The sequence below is a fragment of the Chamaea fasciata genome, unplaced genomic scaffold (assembly GCF_029207755.1).
Source record: "Chamaea fasciata isolate MVZ Bird 193981 ecotype frontalis unplaced genomic scaffold, bChaFas1.0.hap1 SCAF_6, whole genome shotgun sequence".
NCBI lineage: Eukaryota > Metazoa > Chordata > Aves > Passeriformes > Sylviidae > Chamaea > Chamaea fasciata.
The window spans coordinates 61,392,839-61,412,675 of NW_027094091.1; the positions used below are offsets into that span (position 1 = coordinate 61,392,839).

Below are 19,837 nucleotides of genomic sequence, written 5' to 3' on the forward strand. Positions count from 1 at the left end.
GCTAGTCCTGTCTGTAAGTTTTTGGGGGTTTTTGAAGTGTTTATCCAAAGCTGTTGGTTTTCTTACCTACAGCTCATGAAACTTAGGAGTTTGTGTTTCAGAAGCACTTCAACTTGTTATGTTATGACATGTGAAACTTCAGAGGTCTGAGCAACCTGCATTTGAAGTGACCCACATGATACTGGAGCAGGGTTGAAGATTCCACAGAAATTCCTATTTCTCCTGTTGGATTGATCTCAACTCAAAATCCTAGTATGGAATTTCATTCCACAAAGGTCAGTCAGCTATTGCACAGTTGTAGCTGTTTAAGTAAGTTTTCCAAAAAGGAATATAGAGGTGCTTTATAAAGAGATTGAAGTTGGAAGGAGGTGTTAATCATGGTTTTTCTGAACGAAGGGATCTGAATGAAGTCCTGGTTTGCCTGCAAGTGAGCTATTTATCTTCAGCTCAGCCCTTCTGCAAGTAAATATATTATGTACTTGTGGAGTGCTGTCATGTTTAAAGCTGGTAGAACTGCTGAGATCTGCAGCTAGAAGCATGTTTTCTTGCAAATCACTGCGAAGTAATTGTTCAGGCTGTCTTTATTTTTGTTTTAGTGCTCCACTTGAATCAAAAATCAAGAAAGCCAATCTAGATAAGTTTAAAAAGCAGTAGTGGCCCACAGCAGCTTTCACTGCTGTTCAACTCTTGACAGTACTACCTTTAAAGCATTGTGCTTTATAGTCTTAAGGTTTTTCTCTGGTTTTCATCTCTGTGGTGTTGTAACTTTGAAAAGGATCATGATTGCATAAGAACACAAAAGGAATTAAGCTTTTAGGGAAAAATGTTCTGTGCCATTGCAGCATATTTTTTTGAAATTACATCCTTCACTGTAATCAGTGTCATGTGGGGGGTTTTGTTTCAGTTAGAATGAACTTCACTTATTGTTCCTCCCAACTGCAGTGCTGGCGTAGTATAGATGGGATGCACTTGCATCACCATTGTGCTTCCCAGTTAGGAAAGTCTCAGTAAAACTGGTAGGTTACAATTCTGTTGTGATGAACTCTTGTCCATAAATACAGCTCTAAAATGTACTCTTGCTGAAATTGCTGGAAGCAAGCCCGATCTTAAAGGTGTGCAATATGATAACACCTGCTTAAAGTCTGTGGGGAACTCGATATCAAGCCTATGGTGGTAGTTTTCACACTTGTTGTTCAGAGTGTTCTTGGTGTGATATTGTGGTGTCTTCTGAATTCTTCTGTAGCCTCACATTCAAGAGGTGCCTGCAGTTTGGAAAGCAAGACCTTTACTTCAAGCTATATATAGAAGACAAAAATCTGCATTTTTGGGGACCTAGTGATAAGTACCCTTCACATTTCAGGCTTGTTTGGTTTTTGGTTCTTTATCAGTCAACCTAAGTTCACTACATGTTTATTCAATGTAACTTTAGATTTGTAATGACTTACTAATGGCGTATTAAACGCTGCAGAAAATTAAATTACTTGAAGTTATTTAAGGCTTTTTTTTTTATTTTGGTCTCACCCTAAAGTTTGTATGGAACATAAGGTTAGAAGCACTTGATAAAATATAAAGGCCCTGGAATCTACAAACCCAAAATTTGGATTGTTCACTGTAGTGAACACCTTCAGTATGTATTTAGTGGTTGTAACACCTGTACACCTGTGTTTTAGTTTTTTTGTGCTATGGTATGTTTTGAAAATGACTGAAACTGGTATGCAAACCAAGAGAAGGGTGAAGGGGAATGTTCTTATTTTTAGTTTCTATTTTATTTTTAGTTTGCCTAAAGCTCTGCTTGAAAGTAGAACATTGTTTCCCGGTACAGAAGGCAATCTGAACTGCTTTGAAGTATTCTGCTGCACAGAATGTTATTTCCAGTACTTTCCTGGAAAGTTGCTGTAAGTGAGGTGTGTGGTAAACAAGCACTGTTTAAGACTTTAACTAATGACTCTGAGTGCTTGGATTCTTGTGTTTTGTTCAGTAATACTGCTCAGTGCCTCTCAACAGCTGGAATGTTCTTCCTTAATAATCTTCTTCTGTAATAGGTGGTACCTTTGGGCAATGTAGTATTTTCTTGTGGTGGAAAGGGGCTTGTCCAATCCAGAGCTAGATAGCCCAGTGTTTTGAAATGCTGGTTTTCTAGGAAACAATGCACTCGCTTGTAGACGTAACATAATTCAACCATTTGCGATTTGTATGACATGCTGCTTTTATCCAAAACTTAGTTATAGCTTTTTTTTTTTCCTTTTTCTCTCCACATTCCGTTTTGCCTGAAAGGCTCTGATTCTTGGGGATTTTTGGTTATGTGCTCTTTCTAAGGTCCTTTAGTTTAGTTAGTTAGTTTAATTGTAAAAATTGCTTTTGTACTTGGTGTGTGTAATCGAATTTCTGTAGTAGCATGCTGAGTTGCCTTCTATGTGAGAAATAGTTTTGATGTGAAGAAAACAGCTATAGGTCACAGGATAGCCAAGTCTTAAAGTATATTTGTAGCAGCTGTTGTGGTTAAGGAAGAAGATGCAGTTGTGCAAAACATTTCTATTTTGAAGACAGTAAGACATGAATATTTTTGAAAACTTTAAAACTTTTTTTTTCTTTACAGCTTGTCTGCAAAGAAAATCATCTCTTCCTCTGTGTATTGGGTTTTTTGGGCAGGCTCATTGTGGTTTAAGTGTCCTTGTCAATATTTTGTACTATTATTTGTTGATTATAGCAGCATGGAGAGCTTAGTAACTGTTTCATGGTTGAATAATTGCTACATGCTTTTATTCCATTCCATCCCAAGAGCTGGAAGATTAGGAAGAGGAATAAGTGTGTGAATGAATTGCTCCTGTAATACAGTGTTTCCACTGGATTGTACTTAAATTGTTGCAGCTTCCAGCTGCTGGCAGAATCAGGGAATGGCTGGAGTTGGAAGGGACCTCTGGAGATCATGTAGTCCAGCTGAACCTAGGGCAGACTGCATGTGTTTGTGTCTAGGTGTGTTTCTGCAGAGAAGGACACTCCACAGCCACTCTGGGCAGCACTTCTAGATGGTGACCCCACTGTTCTTGGCTCACCCCAGGATACCATTGGCCTTCTTGGCCAGCGGGGCACACACCGCTGGCTTGCGTGGAACTTCTCCCTTGGAACTCCAGGTCCTTCTCCACAGAGCTGCTTTCCAGCAGGTCAGCCCCCAGCCTGTAGTGGTGTGTGGGATTAGTCCTCACCAGGTGTAGGACCCTGTACTTACTTTTGTTGAATTTCATTAGGTTCCTCTCTGTCCAAGTCTCACTGAATTGTAGCACAACCTCTTGATGTATTAGCCATGCCTCCCAGTTTTGAATCATCCACAAACTTGCTGAGGATGCACTCAGTCCCTTTCTCCAGGTCATTTGACAAGTTCAGCAGGACCAGACCCAGTACTGACCTCCTGGAAAACTCTGCTGGCTACAGGCCTCCAACCAGACTCTGCTCCAGATCACAACCCTCGTTTTCCCTCTTCTGCAAACTTGAGTTTAAAACCCTCCTCACCATCCAGACAAGCCTATGAAGGAAGATCTTTTGCCTTTCTTCTGTCAGATGAACCCCCCCAGTCCCTCGCAGACTGAGTTTCTCCAAGCAAGTCCCATGGTCTGAGCCCCCAAACCCCTGCTGGTGGCAAAAGGAATAGATGGGGCTGCCTTAGCTCCAGCCTCTTTCCTGGTGTGATGGGTGTTTCCTCTTCAGTCTGCAGAGCAACGAAGCCGTTTGGCAAGGGCGCCTCAGCCTTTGGGAGAAGTCTCTTCCTCCTTGCAGTCCTTGCCTTTGCAAGCCTCCATTCTTCAGCATTATTTCCCCTGTCCCTTCTGGGTGTGCTGGCGTGGGAGTTTTTGGCTCTCTGGCTGCAGACTGTGAGTCTCCTGCAGCCTGTGCTCGGAACCAGCCATCCGACTCTCTCCTACCACCTGCTGCAGGAGATCCCACACCTGGGCACACCTTTTGCAGACAGGTCTGCTACCTGTCCCTGCCCCTGCAGAAAGGTCTGGGCACTGGCGCTTGAGGCCTGGGCATTTCAAATTGCTTAATCTCTAAATATTAAGGCCCCAAAAAATCGGATTTCTTCAGCTCAGCAGCCTTCAAGAGTTTACATATCTGCCAGTATTGGTGAGAGCAGATAAGCAGAAGCTGAAAAATTTGAAAAGCCTTTAAGCAACTAAAATGTGGTTGACAGCATCTCATGCTTCTCGCTTAAATCATCAAGGATCCATTCTGTATTTCCCCTTTTTCTTCCTGCTCTTGCCTTTGCTCTAATGAGTGGACTTAGGAATGAAATATATTGTATTTTTAAACCTTTGCTAGTTAAGGTTTAAATATGCCGATTTTATGAATGTAACCATGTAATGTGGGACTTTTGAATTTTAAAATTCTCTCGTGAGCCATAACCTGCTGGCGGTCCTCTGCTGCACCTTGATTGGAAAGAGAAGAGATGGTGTTGGTACTTTTTTGTCTCAGCAATGGAAATTCCAAATGTTACCCCTTTTGTACTGACTAACTGTTGATCCTGATTCTTTTCATTTTGATTAGAGTCTGCTATACTTGCAGTGAGCAATTACTTGTTAGGTTGTCCACTCTTACTTTTCTGCCATTCATCTGGCTCAAGTTTTCAGCCTCATTCTCCCCTTTCTTGAGTGCAGGCTTCATTATTCTTCTTCATACGTCTTTTCAAGGGTTTTTGCACGGTTTAAGCTCAAAAGTTGAAAGTATTTGGCTTGCAGGCTCTTAAGAGTGCTACTCGTGAGTGTATCTGTCCCAGCTCTAAAGAACTACAAACAGATACTGCTGTATCTGGCAATGATACTTGGTTTCACTTAGCATTTTCTTGCCGGTCCCAAGAGAACCCCCCCTGCTTCAGTGGTACATTAGATGCGTTGCGTTTATGAGGCTTTTGATTTTGGACGGTGTGGGTTTGTTTTGTACTTCAAGAGGTGTTCATACAAAAACTGTTACTGATTTGATTTCCTTATTTTCTGGTGAAAGTGACACTTGAGAATTTGGTTTAAAAATGAGCATTGCCCATGACTCAAGGCATGTCTGGCAGTGTTCCTCAATCTGTCAGGTTATACCAGAGTGGCTGAGCACCACCCAGCCAGTGCTGTGCACTGGGAAGACAATGGGAAGGGGATTGCTAAAGCAGCCACAAATGATGATGAGTGCCTTGGCCCTCTGCTTTGTTGTCGTGGCCTTGCTAACGTGCATCACCTTTCCAGGAATTTATGTAAAACTTTTAACAGTTTCTTAGAGATTTTGCAGTGACATGCTAGTGCCAGACAAAAAAAAAGACCAAAACTCACAGATACCTGTCAGACACCATTCTGTATTTTTGCTAACCATCCTGATCTTTATCCTCTTCCTTAGAAATCCTCTTTATCCTTTACACCATCATATATATATTGTTCTTTGTGAATAGCAAGAATAGGAATCTGTTTTATGAGTAAGATGGTCACAGGTGGTTTGTCCAAGCTGAGAGTTTCTCTCCTCCTCGTTACCATGCCTAGCACTTTTCAAAGTTGTTGGTCCAAGGCTGTGCTGACAATATGCTGCAGTCCCTAACTTTTTTTTGTGTTTCACTGGTTGGGTATCCTGAGCTAGCTATGTTTCCAAATCTTTATTATATGATTTTTTTTGTAAACTTTTATTTAATTGTATGGCCATTATTTTTTAGGCTAAAATTATCTGTTTAGTAATCTGAACCGAGAATATTTGTTGGGCTTCCCAGCCTGAAGCCTAAACATTTGCTTGGTCTAGATTGTTTTTTTCCTTCATGTTTTGAGTAAACACTTAGTGATTCATCTTTTCAAGGGGTTGTAGTTAGAGCTTGTGCTTATTCAGTACTCAAAGCATAACTGCTGAAATATAGGAAACTTTCAAGGGTTTAAATAGTTAAAACTGTTCTCTACCCTTTCTTGACAATCTCAAGGCTGTTAGGGTCTTAAAATAGGTTGGCATGCTTTTCCTGTTGGTAATCGCTTTAGTAGAGGAGCTGGAAAAATGGAAACTGTATAAAGCATTAGTAAAAAATAAACAGCTGAACTGTTGAGAAATCCTGGCTAGATACCAAGAAGAAAAAATCTTCAGGGATGTTGAATTTGCCTTTGACAGCAACCTCTGGTATAGCCAGGATGAGATTTTCATTGTTGCCTTTCACGTATCTATTTCAGTCCTGTCCAATATGCAGTGAAGAAAATGATCAAGTGGGTTGTGTTATGGTTCTTTTTTGCTGTTGTTGAGCATACTAGCTGAATACATTAATGGAAGCTAAGTTTAAAATGACCTGATAACTGCAAAATCTTCCAATGTGATTGCCATAAGCTGTTAGTCCAGTAATTACGAGTAATGTTTCTTTCTTTTTCACTTCTCAGTTTCTGATTCCAGACTTGATGTGATGTATTTCTTTTTCTTCTGCATTCTGACTTGCAGTGGTTAGTTGGACTCAAAATGTTTAAAAGCTGTTTAAAAGCCTGACTCCATGTATTTTAATATAAGTATTCTTTGAACTAGATATAGGTGTTTAATAACCACTTGTTGCTTTGTAACATAAGCAAATGGCATGGATAAAGAATGCAAATAACTGATGAATTATAAAACTACTTAGCTATATTTAAGTATTTTATGATCATATTGATAAAAGATACTAAGAGTGACCTTTCTTCTTGGGAAAAATGTACAAATGCAAACCAAAAGCAAGTTATTTAGAACTATTTGTAATTGCAGAGTGAGGTGGTTTTCCCACTGTCTGATTTAGATGATTCTCTCCTTTTCAAACTTGGAGGCAATCATTACATGGATTGTGCTTAAAGTGTCTAACTTCTGGATCCAAGCGCTGTGTGCATATCAGTATAGCACAGGATGATGGTTTGGTTTGAGGTTTAGGGTTTTTGTGTCTGAAATAGTTTGAAGTTGTACAATCTGAGTGACAAGCCTTTGCAAATTGCTGAGGTGACAGTCAAGTGACACAGCTCAGAAGACCTAGTGGCCTTAACATATGCTGCCTTCAAAAACAGTCTACTTTTACTATTCCTATTTTTGAGTAGACATCTATGCAGTTAACCTCTTTGACTTTAAGGCAGCAATGTGATACTATTACTAATGTGTCCCTAGGAGTTGGCTGTTTTGTCTAGGGCTGCTTACCAGGGCTGGCATCACTGTGCAAGCATTACTGTGGGAGAAATGCTTTCCAAAGGAGGTATTTCTGGCTGTGACATCAGATAACTTTGTGTCTTTAAATGCCTGCCAATAAGTGAGCTGTGAGATTGACTGTCAGTGGAGTTCTTTCAGAGCTCAGGCTTCTTCAGTGTCGGGGCAGTTTGATCTGGCACTCTGAGGTGAGGGTCACCCTTGGCAATCAGGGAGGCCAGGACTGCTCCAGCATAGCCTCTGGAGCTCGGCATGGAAACTGTAATTCTAGCAGGGCTTTTTTTCCCCAGTCCTTCCACCTTGTGGGTGAAATGCAGCTGTTCTGTAGTTAGCTGCTGTACAAAATGGGCCCACAATGACTCCAGAGGAAACAATGTCACCTCAGCATTTGGTCAGTGTTTTTACTGGCACGGTTCCTTGTGAATTAGTATTAAAACTCAGCTCTGCTTTTCCTAGCAAGTAGGAAACAGAATTTGCAAGGATTTTGTCCCCTTGAGCTTATAATGAATACTCAGGAGCATGTAGGCAGACCCACGTGGTGTGCTTACCCATCCGGTGCCCAAGTGTGCTCATGGGATCAGCAAGTGCAAAAAATGCTTTATTAAGCTGATCTGTTTTCAGACTCTTGACAGTGATACAGCTTTAGGGGAATGGTACAATGTGACCATTTCCAGCAATGTCTGTAAGGTTTCTCCAGTGGAAGTGACTCTGGCTTTGAATCTCACTGCAGGGGTTTGTTTAGTATATCATTTGGGTACTCTTAAAAAAATTTCTTTCTTTTTCATACAGTGTGTTGTTTTGTGTTTGGGACACCTTTCAAATTAATCATGAATTTGTGTGTTATAGTTTCTGGTGAGTATTGAGTTAAAAAAATTACTGAGCTCTTCTTTTCATAGCCAGCATCAAGAGATTATCTCTTCATCTTGTGAGTGGCAGGGCTTTGGCTTGATCCTGTGGTAGGTGATTGAGCTTTTGGGGTTGTTCAAGTCCATCACTAAACAGTACTTTGTTTTTCTGAGATTTCCAAAAGGAAAATTTGGCTAGAATGTTACATCTGGTATGGATAACAAGTCTCTTGAGCAAGATAACCCGCTAATCAATGTTGACATGTATGAGAAGGCATCGTCATCTATTAGATTTTTTTAAAGCCGTTTAACTCTTGCTTTATACTTCAGTGAGTATAAATGTCTGTGCCCGTATCTTCAGGGGGAAACACTGCTTCTTTGTGTGCTGTGTTGTGAAGAGTAGACTGGTAATGCCTTCATTTGACTTCAGTGAATGATAGGGTAAAAATTTGATGTAAGTTATTACTGAGAGTAAATTCAGCTTAGTAATTCAGAGACTAAATTAGCTTAACATTTTGATAACAGGTGTTTTTTTCCTTATGATATCCCTCCTGTGCATGCACAATGCTTTCAGTCTGAGAAAATTCTACTATATTTTTTCTTTGGTAATATTATTCATAAAGCTTTGAAAATATGTGTTTTCTGGAAGCCAATAACTTTTTAAAATATTGCAGTACCTGCTCCAGCCATCACTGCCACAGCTACAAAAATGGAGGTGGTTTCAGCAGAAGTCAACAGCTTGCTCCCTGAGGAGATCATGGACACCGGCATAACTCTGGTGGAAGACGACAGCATCGAGGCCGTGATCGTGTCTTCGCCGATGGGAGAGTCTATTCCCATGGAAACAGAACTGGAAGAAATAGTGAACATAAGCTCCACCAGTGACTCCTCAGCCACGTCCACAGCCACAGTCACCACGGAATCAGTTCCTGCGCCCAGCAGCCACTCAGGAGACGCAGCACTGACCACCACAGCCCCAAGCCCTGATGTGAACGCAGCTGCAAAGCCTGCCTTTCCAGGTGGCCTCCAGAAACTTGGTGCTCAGACCCCTGTCACTATCTCAGCTAATCAGATTATTCTGAACAAGGCCACTGATATTAAAATAGGCAGTCAGAATATTAAACCGGAAGGGCAAAAGCTGATTGTAACAACTTTGGGCAAGTCTGGCCAGCCTATAGTTTTAACATTACCCCACAGCCAGCTCCCGCAGTCGCAGAAGGCCGTGTCCCAGGCCCAGGGTGGAGACTCCAAGGTACAAGGCCAGCAGATCAAAGTTGTCATTGGAGGTCGGTCGGAAGTGAAACCTGTTGTGGGTGTCTCAGCTTTGACGCAGGGAAGTCAGCTGATAAACACTGCGGCCCAGCCCTCTGTCTTGCAGTCCCAGCAAGTAAAAACAGTACAGGTAAAATGAGTTATGCTGATGAAACATCTTAAAACCAGTTCTGTTGCTGCAATTGTTGCCTGTTGTTTCCTGCACTGGTTGACACACTGTTGCTTTCAGCCTTTGCACTTATTCTTTGTATTAAAAAACACAATGCTGCTCTTAGCCCATGCTTTCATCTGTGAATGCGTTTGCCATTTTATGCTGTTTGCCTCTAACTACTGTCTAGCAATTTAGGGTTTGCCTCAGAGAAAGTGAACTATTCAGCAAATTGAAGATAATTTTCTCATTATTTTCATTTTATAAAAATAAATTCTACACATTTTCAGGAAGACTGAATTCAGCTCTATATGCCTATTGTTCTTTATTGAAAGTATACGCTCCTTTATGGAAGAGTAGCTTCTCCCTATTTCATTCAGTTTGTTTAAATAAACTCTCTGAAAAAGCTTCTAGCATCTGAACAAGAACAAAAAGGTGCATCTTGTCCGCCTCAAATATAGTTAAGCTTGTTAATAGACTATGATGGACTAGACATTGTCATTAGCTGAACATTCAAGGTTTTGTTCCCAATCTCCGGCATGGATCTTGAGATATTTGAAACCACAGAGAATCTGCTTGAATCTGAAAATGTGTTGAAAAGACTTGGGTTATGACCCAAAGGGTCTGATTCTCATCTGCTATGTGGCAGAACTAAATGTGAATGACTTTGTTCGATTGGTAGTGAGAGAAATAAGACCTCTTGAAGTGAAGGACAAGTAGAACTCAATGGAGGTTATGACGGAAAAATATTTATTTTACTGTCTAAATGAAATAAGAAATTTAACTCTTAAGTATACTATTAAAAATAATCTGCTGCACATAAAAATGACAAAGTTTAAAGAATTTTATTAGCCAAATGTTCCTTGATTAGTATTTGGTGACAGGTGAATAAGATCAATTCTGAATATTTTCTCTAAAGTTCCAGAGGATTCCTGTACCAATTTCTACTTTCTCCATTTTGTTGCCACATCCTACCTGGAAACATATTTAATAATGGGCATTTGAAATACAAATGATTGTCACTATAGTTTTCAAGAAAGTCTCTGCCCTTTAGTCATCATAGGAACATTTAAGAGTGGATCAGTTCCTGTTACTTGGCTTCATTATTCACTGCTAAATGACAGATACAGGAAGCTGAAGAGAGGGACTTAGCTGTGGTTTTTCCTTGCATGAGATGGTTTGGGCTGTCAGTGACTGAAATCAGTGACTTTGCTGTGGACCTCTGCAATTTGCCATTGGGAATTCTACACATTCCTTAGTAGAAGCTCTTACTAATGGACATGTATCCGTTTTTAAATCTAGTTAATTACAGTTTGGGTAAATTTGTTTCGTTGCGTTTCTTTTTGTTAAGCCATTGGTTCCCTTTGCACAACAGAATTGTTAGCAACTGATGTTCCTTTTCTCCCACAAGAAGAGGAGGGAGTAGAAATGAACAGCAAGAAGACAAGGTTAGCACCCGATATTGCAGGGGAAACGATTCTGTTAGCACTTCACAGGCAGTGCTTTTCACTGTAGAAAATTTCTGAAGTATGAGAGTGATATATGGGTGAGAGATTCTGGCTCCACTCTACCCTGGATGACAGGGGAGATAACCCACACCTTGAGTCTCTGTCTTAGATAATGAAGTGATTCATTTACCCCATCACCCTGAAGGAGCCCCTTAAGCTTTCAGTGAGTGGAAAAGGAGGCTGTCAATGCCTGCCTGACTCCCCATGGGTCTTGTGTAATTTATCTCTTGTGGCTTTGTGAACCAGGTATTTCAGATGGAGGGCAGCACAAGACTGACTTGGTGCTGAAAAGTGGACTGGTACAGATTAGATGACAAAGAGCTCTTATCAGTTCTTGTGGTCACTCTCATAGGGACTCTGCTTATCATTAGAGAAATTCAATTGCCTTGACGTCTAATCTAATCTAATCTTGTAATCTAATTGTGATAGTTGAAGTCTCAGCACCTGAGGCATAATTGGTAGAGTTCAGCAAAATGTTTCTTGGAATTCGACTCCTTCTCTGGTTATTGTTCTAGATGTGTGAGACTGTGAGGTGTTAAATGTGGCAGGGCCTTTGGCCTCATCTATATCCAGAGGTTAATTACTGTCCTTAGCAGCTTGTCCTGATTTGGTTGAAACTAGTGCCATGGATGTGTGGAAAAAAACTGCTGGGCAAGTATGTCTGCTTTCAGCCTGTGGCTCCTGCCTGCCTACAGCCTTAAAAGTGGTGGTGTGCCTGCTGCTCTACTACTTTACTCCAGGTTCATTAGGCAGGAGTTTGGCCTTGCACGTGACAGAACCGGGTGTCCAGACACATCACCATGGCTGCCATTAAGTGTGACTTGTGCTCGTTTTGTGTGGTAATTGGCCCTGGTTTTAACAGTGTCCATAGCATTGTTGCTACCATGGCAAGGCAGCTGCTAAACCATCACTGTGGCTTTATTTCATCGTGGAAAAGGGATCATGTGCACTCCATTATCTCCAGCTCCCGTTAGGAATGCTCAGTTTCTTCATCTCTGAAGTTAAGGTGTTCTTTTCCATTTCTAGAGTCCCTGATTTTTCGTACTATGCCAAATATAAATTACATAGAAAGTGGGTACATGGACAGGCTCCCAAGAGGTCATCTAGGGAGTGGATTTATAGCTTATTAGCTCCTTTGTCATAGCTGACTATGGATATCCAGCAGTAAATGTGAGATATGAGTGTACCTATTTCTGCATGAATGGAACAGAGTCTGAAAACAAAGTCCAGCTGTAGAACCTTGCTAGTTCATCATTAGTGGAGAGTGTTTAGGAAGACATAACTTGACCCTAGAAGTCATGTTGCCTGCAAGTAAGTCTCTTGATTTCTGTAGGGAAAAGAAAGTTGGTGTGTGCTCCTAAATGTAGTGGCACTCATACGGAAGAGCTTGTTGCTCCAGGGAGTATATCTGCAGTTTAACTCAAAGGAACTTGCAGAGGGCATGCTTAGCTTACATAGGCATAAACTCCTTGTGATCGGTACAGGCAATGGCAGAATGCTCCAGAGAACTTGCCCATTCTGAAGTATCAAAGGGGCATCTTGATTTCCTCTGGCTTCTCCAGTCTTTACTGAAATGGGCAGTGAGTTTCCCAGTGGTGCCAAGAAACTTCTCCCCGGTGGCTGGGGTTCTCCAGTGTCATAAACCTCAGAAAGGCTTGCTTGGCAGCAGGTAGGGGCAGAAGTGCTGTTCCTCATTTATAACCAACCACATTTGTCTTGCTGTTTGTAAAGCCCTGAGGGGATTTACTTGTTTATTAGACCTCCCTCTTTGTAGACAAACAATTCATCTAAAAAGCAGGAGGAAATTTATTTGAGGAGGATACTGCAGGTCAAGTGTGATGGAAACAGGGCTACTTGTGTTGACCTATTATTTGGGGATTTTTAATTTTTTTTTCTGAAATACTTCGTGTTAATGGTTGATAGTATTTTACACACATTTGTGTAAGTCATTTAAGCACGTTTATTGACTGTTACTGGGAAACAACTGCTGTTATCCAGAGCTGGCTGTTCCTGCTGAATGTTCATCATGTTCTGAGCCAGACTTTGCTCTCACTTCAGATAAAAAGCAATAGCAGTTGAGTTGCAATAATACTTTATGGCAAGGTAAGATTAATTTAAGCAAAAGAAAAATCTCAAATCAAGCAGATGAAATGCGTAGAATTGATCAGAAATTGAAGCGTGTCCAAGCTGGAAAAAAAAAAAATTATGGACAAAATGCCTGCTCATCTATCAGCTGTTTATGTGCTATGATAATTGAATCCTTAAAATTTAAAAATGGCTTTGAGTTAAATTTGTGAACAGGGCTGTGAATGAAGCTTCCTTCTTCAAACAACTTAGGTTTCAAAGTTTTAGTTAATATATCTCCAAAAAGAACAGGTTTATTTCTCCTGTGTTTCATTTTAAAGCCTTGACAGTTGTATATCACACATGAAGCATCTGCTGTGCCTGAGGAGCAGCATATTTGTTCTGATGGAGCTTTCCTCTGAGGAGCACTTGCAGTGTAACTGTGGAGTAGCACATGGCTTCCTTTAAATGAGGAATCCATTCTCTGGTAGTTCCCGGTGTCAGAGCTGCTCCCTGCTGGCTTCCCTGGCGGCGTGTAGCTCAGACATACAGAGGTGCCCTTGGCTTTCCACAGCAGTCTGGAGAGCTCCAGTGCTGTAGCAGAGGGGAGCTCCAGCTTCCCTGGCTGTGCTGTGACTGCTGCTGGAAGCTGGGGCAGCCTCACGTGTGCTTTTTGTGGAGCAGCTGAGGAATTTGTTACGTGCTGCTGAATATTTTGAATGTTTTTGCCTTATGTGATTGCAAAAAAGGTGTTTTCGGGCAACAAATTCTATAGATAGGGTTTTGTGTAGGAAACCATAACTTCCAGCCTACTCAGTTGCTTCATTTGAGCATTTGTAACTTTCTCAGGCTGTCGAAAATAGCTGTCAGCTCTGTATCTTTGCATGTCAGGCAGATTTCTGATTTAGCTGCTTGAGTAATGAAGGTGGCTCTGTGCCCTTGAGAGGTGGCTCCCCACGTGGATGTTAACGTTGTGCCTCTCTGATATTGCTGCATGGCTGGTGCCCAGGGGTTGTGCCCGAGGGTGTGTGGTGGAGGAGAGGCAGGATGTGCCTGACCTGTGGGGTGGGCAGGTGTGAGGGCTTCAGTGATGCCTTCCAGTGTGCTCACATAGACTCAGGCCACATCCACAGGCAGCCTCTGCAGTCAGCAGCTTAAAAGTCTTTGGAAAAAGTCAGCCTCTAAATTGATCTATTCACTAGCTAGATGCCAGTGTGCAAAAACTGTTGGAATAAATGCATCTGGTAGTTAACTTCTCTCTGTGTGGAAAAGGGAAAAGTCTTCTTTAAAATTTTTAAGACTATATACTCCTGCTTACAAAGATTTCAAGCTGAAGGGATCTGTCATTGAATTGCTGTACATGTTCTTGGTCCAGCTGTGTTTCAGGAGACTGGACTGCGATATGAAAATAGATCCCCTTGTACCTGGAGGTAGCCAAGTGATTTGTTCCTGGCTAGTGAGTACTCAAAACTTTCAGGCACTGATGATCCATGTACTTTTGGGGAACTGTTGCAGAAAGCATTTTCCCCACTTGCAAAACAACGGTGCTGCTATGTCAAAATGGTCGAGAGATATTTCAGAGTAGTAGTGGTCATATTTAAATCACCGGGGGACAAGTTTCGTCCTGGTTGGCTGAAAAAGAAGTGACTTCGTTTAAAGCTTCACATACTGAGAGTTGTGCATTGGGTTTTAACATTTTTATGTAGACCAACCATACGTAGGAAATAATTTCAGCATCTTGAAGATGAGATGTTTGCACAGAGAGCTATCTTCTGAAAAAGCTGAGAGGGATTTGGCTATCCTACTTTGGTAGCTGGCATTCTGAAGTGTCAAGGATAATCTCCTAGTTCTTTCCATAAGGAGAAACGGAGATCAAATGCAAGACATGCAGTTATTCTTCTAATTATGTGTGCAAGTATTGCCCTTTCTATTTTTTAATGTAATTAACAATACAATAATTTAGATCCAAAATGCTCAAGTTACTTTAGATCTTTTTTCCTCCATCTTTTAGATTGCGAAGAAGACTCGAACCCCAACTTCTGGCCCGGTGATCACCAAGCTGATATTTGCAAAACCAATCAATAGCAAAGCTGTTACAGGGCAGACCACTCAAGTGTCACCAGTCATTGCAGGTTGTACTACTTTGACTTGTTTTGCTTTACCATTTTTAAAGGCTTTTCAAAGAAATGGTAATTGTAGAAATTCTTCTGTCTCAAGAATTTTACGGTAGTTTCTGTCAAAGTACCTCAAGCAATTGAAAAAAAGAAAATGGAAGATTTTTGGTTAGAAGCAGGTAAATGCAGTTGTTGGTACCTTTATACTTAGCTCATTTAGAATAATCTTGGTAATTGCAGAGTTGCTTTTACTGCAAGGTACTTTTACTTCATGGATTTTGGGGAGGAGAAAAAATTACCCCTAAGCCACAGAAAAGATTACTTGATGAACAGAAAGTATTTATAGAAACGTTATATAAATATACCAGGGGAAAGGGAGACACATGCTTTTGTATTACTTTAATCTGCTTAGAGTTGGACTTAAATGCAAGACATGCAAGTAACAGAAAAAAATGTTTGAATGAAGAAAGTGAATAAAGCTGCGTTGTTTTTGTTAAGTTGTTCATCCACTTCAAAAATCTTAGACACTTCTGTGATGGTTAAAGGCAAATAACAAATGGTCTTTCTCCTTGGAAAACAACTCTGTATATCCTCATTAGGAGAAAAAAAAAAGCCCAACTGACCACAGAACAACAGCAAAAACACCATCAAAATTAAAGAAAAAAACACAGTGTAATGTTTTGTTTATAATGGCAGTGTATCTGTTGCTAAACATCTTAGACGTCTAATTTTTCTGAAAAAGATAAATGTAGAAAGCTGGAGTTCTCTTTAGAGCTTTGAAGGATGTCTTTAACTGCTCACAGATTTATCAGCCTAAGTAGGCCTAAAAATCTTTTCCTCATTTTAAACAAATTTATTAAGTCTTTACAGGCCTGGGACTTGAGCTGGTTTTAAAAAGGATGCAACTGTGTCCCGTATTCAAAACACTGATAGATGCCAGTGAATGACCCATAGCTGGAACATAATCTTTTTCTTGAGTTGTCAGGCTGCCTGCAGCCTGACATCTTTCAGATGAAAGAGGAATTCCCCACCCCACTCCCCAGTTTGTCCCCTTACTAAATATATAGACCTGTAAGAAGACAGCTATGCTTATAAATACTTAAGTTGTTTGTGTGTTTAAAAAACAATCCAAACAAACAAAAAACCCATCCCAAACCCATTAGAAATTACTTGCAGTTTTAAAATCAGTATTTTGAAAAATCACCTATGCCTGAGCCTGTGAGAGAAGCATCACTGAGAGTTAAAGTTGCTTCACTAATTGAGAGGAAAATCTTTAAATATTGTTTTTTTCCTTCACCATCCCAAACAGCCAACACAGCTTGCCAGCTTTGAGACGTTGGCATCACTTTAGGGAAGGTGTGACATTTGTGGTTTGTGTTCTGATTCTGTATGCATGTTTTCATGAATCTGATAAATATTTTTAATTGCTTGGAAATTCCTGCAAGCTGAGGTGGAAGTTGTAAACTTGAAAGACTTGTCAATATAAGCAGCCAGATTCTGTTTAGGAAGCTGATGCCAAGGGGTACAGAGGAGATGTAGTGAGAAGGGGAAAGCTGTCACCAAGAAAATAACTCAAAGGATTGAAACCTCTAGATGGTGAAATTCCCCACAGACTGACGTTCTTCAGGCTGCATGTGGCTTCAGCAGCTGCTGGCAACTGTCTGTGCTGTTAGACTGCACAAAATTGATTATTTCAGAGCACACAGACTTCAGAGGAAATCAGCTTTCCATGAGGATAGTGCTTTTTCTTATTATTTACAGTTGACTTTAATTGTTATGCCACTAGTTGATTTTGGATGGAAAAGTTATTTGTTTGTTTGTTTCTTATTTTTATAAATGTAGTACAAGAGAATGGGTGACAGAAGCTATGACAGAAATGAGTCTGAACCAAAGTGGAGCAGAGGAAAGCTCAGTGGTCAAGCCCTCTTTGGAAAGAAACTTAGAAAGTATGGAAAAAAAAAAATCTGTTTTCCATTCTGGGAGTTTGCAATATTCCTGAAACTGATGTCATGATTTGGAGCTGCTGTTTTTGATGTTTAATCTTCTTTGGCATTGTAAAAAGAGAGAGAATATATGACACACACATGAAAACATGGGTGGTAGCGTGACTAAAAACTGTTAGGCAGTGAAAAGAGCAACCATCAACAGAGAAAAGAAAAAACCCCAAAACCTCAGAGCTGATTGTAGACAGACCAAGCACCTTTTTCTTGGTCACTGTACACACAGCTGGTTTTTGATGGCTGAGGTTTCAAAGGAAGTAGTCCCCCACAGATGCTCAGTTTCTCTGCACGTTGGCAGCAGCCCAGGGCTTTCCCAGGAAACTGCCAGCTGGCTGGGTGTTTGTGTGTGGTGCAGGTGTATTGGAGGTCTCTGCTCCTCAGGATGCTGTCCTGGCTGTCAAGAATTATCAGCTGAATGGCACAGAAAGCTCAGTGTGCATTCTGGCTCTTTTTTTTTTAAGCCCAAGCAAACTGTCTTTTTATTTGTAATAATAGCAATTATTTTCTTCTTTGCTCCTAAATCTGACTTTAAGAATGCCAGTGTCCTTCCTGTCAGGTCCTACACTCTCAGAAGTAGGGATAAATTGCACAAATGGCAGGGAAAACTTTGCTTTAAGAGTTACTGTGATGAGGGATAACTGGAGCTGATGGTATCTTCATTGTTTATAGGTAGGGTTTTTTCACAGTCTGCTCCAGGGACACCACCAAAGACAATAACGATCTCTGAGAGCGGAGTCATTGGATCATCTTTGAGTACAACAACACAACAGACACCGAATAAAATAGCTATCTCACCACTCAAATCCCCCAATAAGGTAAGGACCTGTTCTGGCTGCAGCCTTCTATCCCTCCTGCACAGTGGTCTGAATGGAGCTCTCTGTGTCTTTGCTACAAGTTCTTTATTATCTCTCCAGAGAGAATAAGCATTTCTCCAGAGTCCATAAAAACATTGCCAGAGTCTCCATTTTGCATCACAATGCTCTGTGGTAATGCCCTAATTTAGATTTTTTTCAACTGGCTCCCTTACTATGGTTTTAAGTAGAAATGCGTTATTTTCCCATTCCTGCCATTTCTTGCCATTCTCTAAGCATCAGTTCTGAGAGCAGCTGTTCCCTCTTAGCCAGGCACTCAAACTACTTTTAATGCCTTCATAAAACGTCAACAGGCTGTTTAAGAGGAGACCTCAATAATATTAATAGGTCCTCACTTCTTAACCATTGCCTGGTACTGCAGAGGCAGTTTAGTCTCCCCTGTTCACTTCTGAAGTAAATGAGATTTGCAGTGGTCCTTGACAAACACAGAGCTGGAGATTGGCACAGGTCAAGGTGACACTTGTGTTTTAGATTTGATAATTGTCTTGAGAAGAGGAATATTGCTGGAGGAAGGGAGGTAGCGGGTCAAGGCGTACAGTGCAGGCAAACTAAATATCATGTATAAAAATAAAGTAAGCATAAAGAATTCTTTCAGTTTGGCTGTGCTTTAGTGATGTAACATTATACAGATGGAGTAAAAGACTTGTGTTTGACAATTATAGTAAGAGAAGAAACAAAGAAGTTAATTTTAATTCTTAAGTTACTTTTTTAACTGGGAGTGACTGTGAAAAGACTCTTTAGGTTTACATCTTGGATTTACTGTAGATAAGTAATTCTAAGTATCTGATTTTTCTTAAAACATAAGGAAGTTCAGAACAAAAAGTAGAATACCAGCCTTGGAAGGGGTGTGGTTATATAGAGTGTTCAAACACTGCACTCTGCAGAAATATGGTCAGAAGACTGGATCTCTGTGGGAAACTGCTGTGTAGATTTCAAAGTACTGATGTTCTTATACTTTGACGGAATCAGTAGCGTGAGATGAGAATTTTCTTTTGATCAGCTTTTCTTTAAAATTTCCTATTTATGATAAAATAGTCGTACCAATTATAACACTTGTACTTAGAAGATCCCTCTTGGCAGTGCTCAGGCTTCAATGGGATAATTTCCTTTTAAAAATCCTGACAAAACAGATGAAAAAAACCCCTCACTCCCACCCAGATGCTGTGCTGGGTTTCTACAGGAGCCTTTTGGTGCTGGAAACCAGTGATGCCTTCAAGTTCCTAAGAGCTCTGTTTGCTGTTGTTACAGCTGGACTCAAGTGAGTTGTGGTTAAATGCAGCGCCCTTGTTCACAGAAAGAGCTCTGTTCTGGTGGAGAGCCGTACTGTCCTGAGGAGGGGAATGTATTTGTACAGGGTCCTGTATCCTACACAGAGGTTTAAACTGCTTTTTGTTTTGCCAAGCAGCTAACAGTGGTGTCAGTGGCCTCCCAGCCTCCCAGCTCCCCCCAGAAGACGGTGGGCGTCCCACTGAATGTAGCGTTAGGACAGCAGATCCTCACAGTGCAGCAGTCAGCACCCTCCTCCCCTGGGAAGGCTATAGTCAACCACACAACCACCCAGGTACAGACTGACTTTCCTTTGTCTTCTGGTGTGTCTTTGTCATTGCTTGCGGAAACTGGAGTGTTGGACCACAGGTTGGCAGCAGTCCGTCCAATGGTCTTCTCGGAATGGTGTTTGCTTAGGAATTGGCAAAAGGATTGCCCTGAGGAACGTGTACTTCTTCAGTTGAGGGGTGCAAACCATTGCAAGCACATACAAGGGCATGCTGTTAGAGAGCAGCTTTCCAACCTGGAAAGCCCCACTTGGTGCAAATTCTTGTTTCTGTGTACTGAATCTCCCAAGTCACCTGAAGAGCTCTGTGACA

General features: G+C 41.0%; 1 protein-coding gene across 4 annotated transcripts in view; it reads left to right on the forward strand.

Moving 5' to 3' along the window:
• LIN54 (lin-54 DREAM MuvB core complex component) overlaps nt 1–19,837 on the forward strand; it is a 39,968-nt gene that overhangs the window by 6,953 nt on the left and 13,178 nt on the right. The window contains exons 2-5 of one of the 4 annotated variants that reach the window (XM_066186592.1): nt 8,669–9,396; nt 14,998–15,118; nt 17,770–17,915; nt 19,375–19,533. In XM_066186592.1, coding sequence (XP_066042689.1) covers nt 8,704–9,396; nt 14,998–15,118; nt 17,770–17,915; nt 19,375–19,533 — 1,119 coding nt within the window. In that variant the 5' untranslated portion in view covers nt 8,669–8,703. The remainder of the gene's footprint in view (nt 1–8,668; nt 9,397–14,997; nt 15,119–17,769; nt 17,916–19,374; nt 19,534–19,837) is intronic. The other 3 variants (XM_066186593.1, XM_066186594.1, XM_066186595.1) reach the window with 3 other exon arrangements.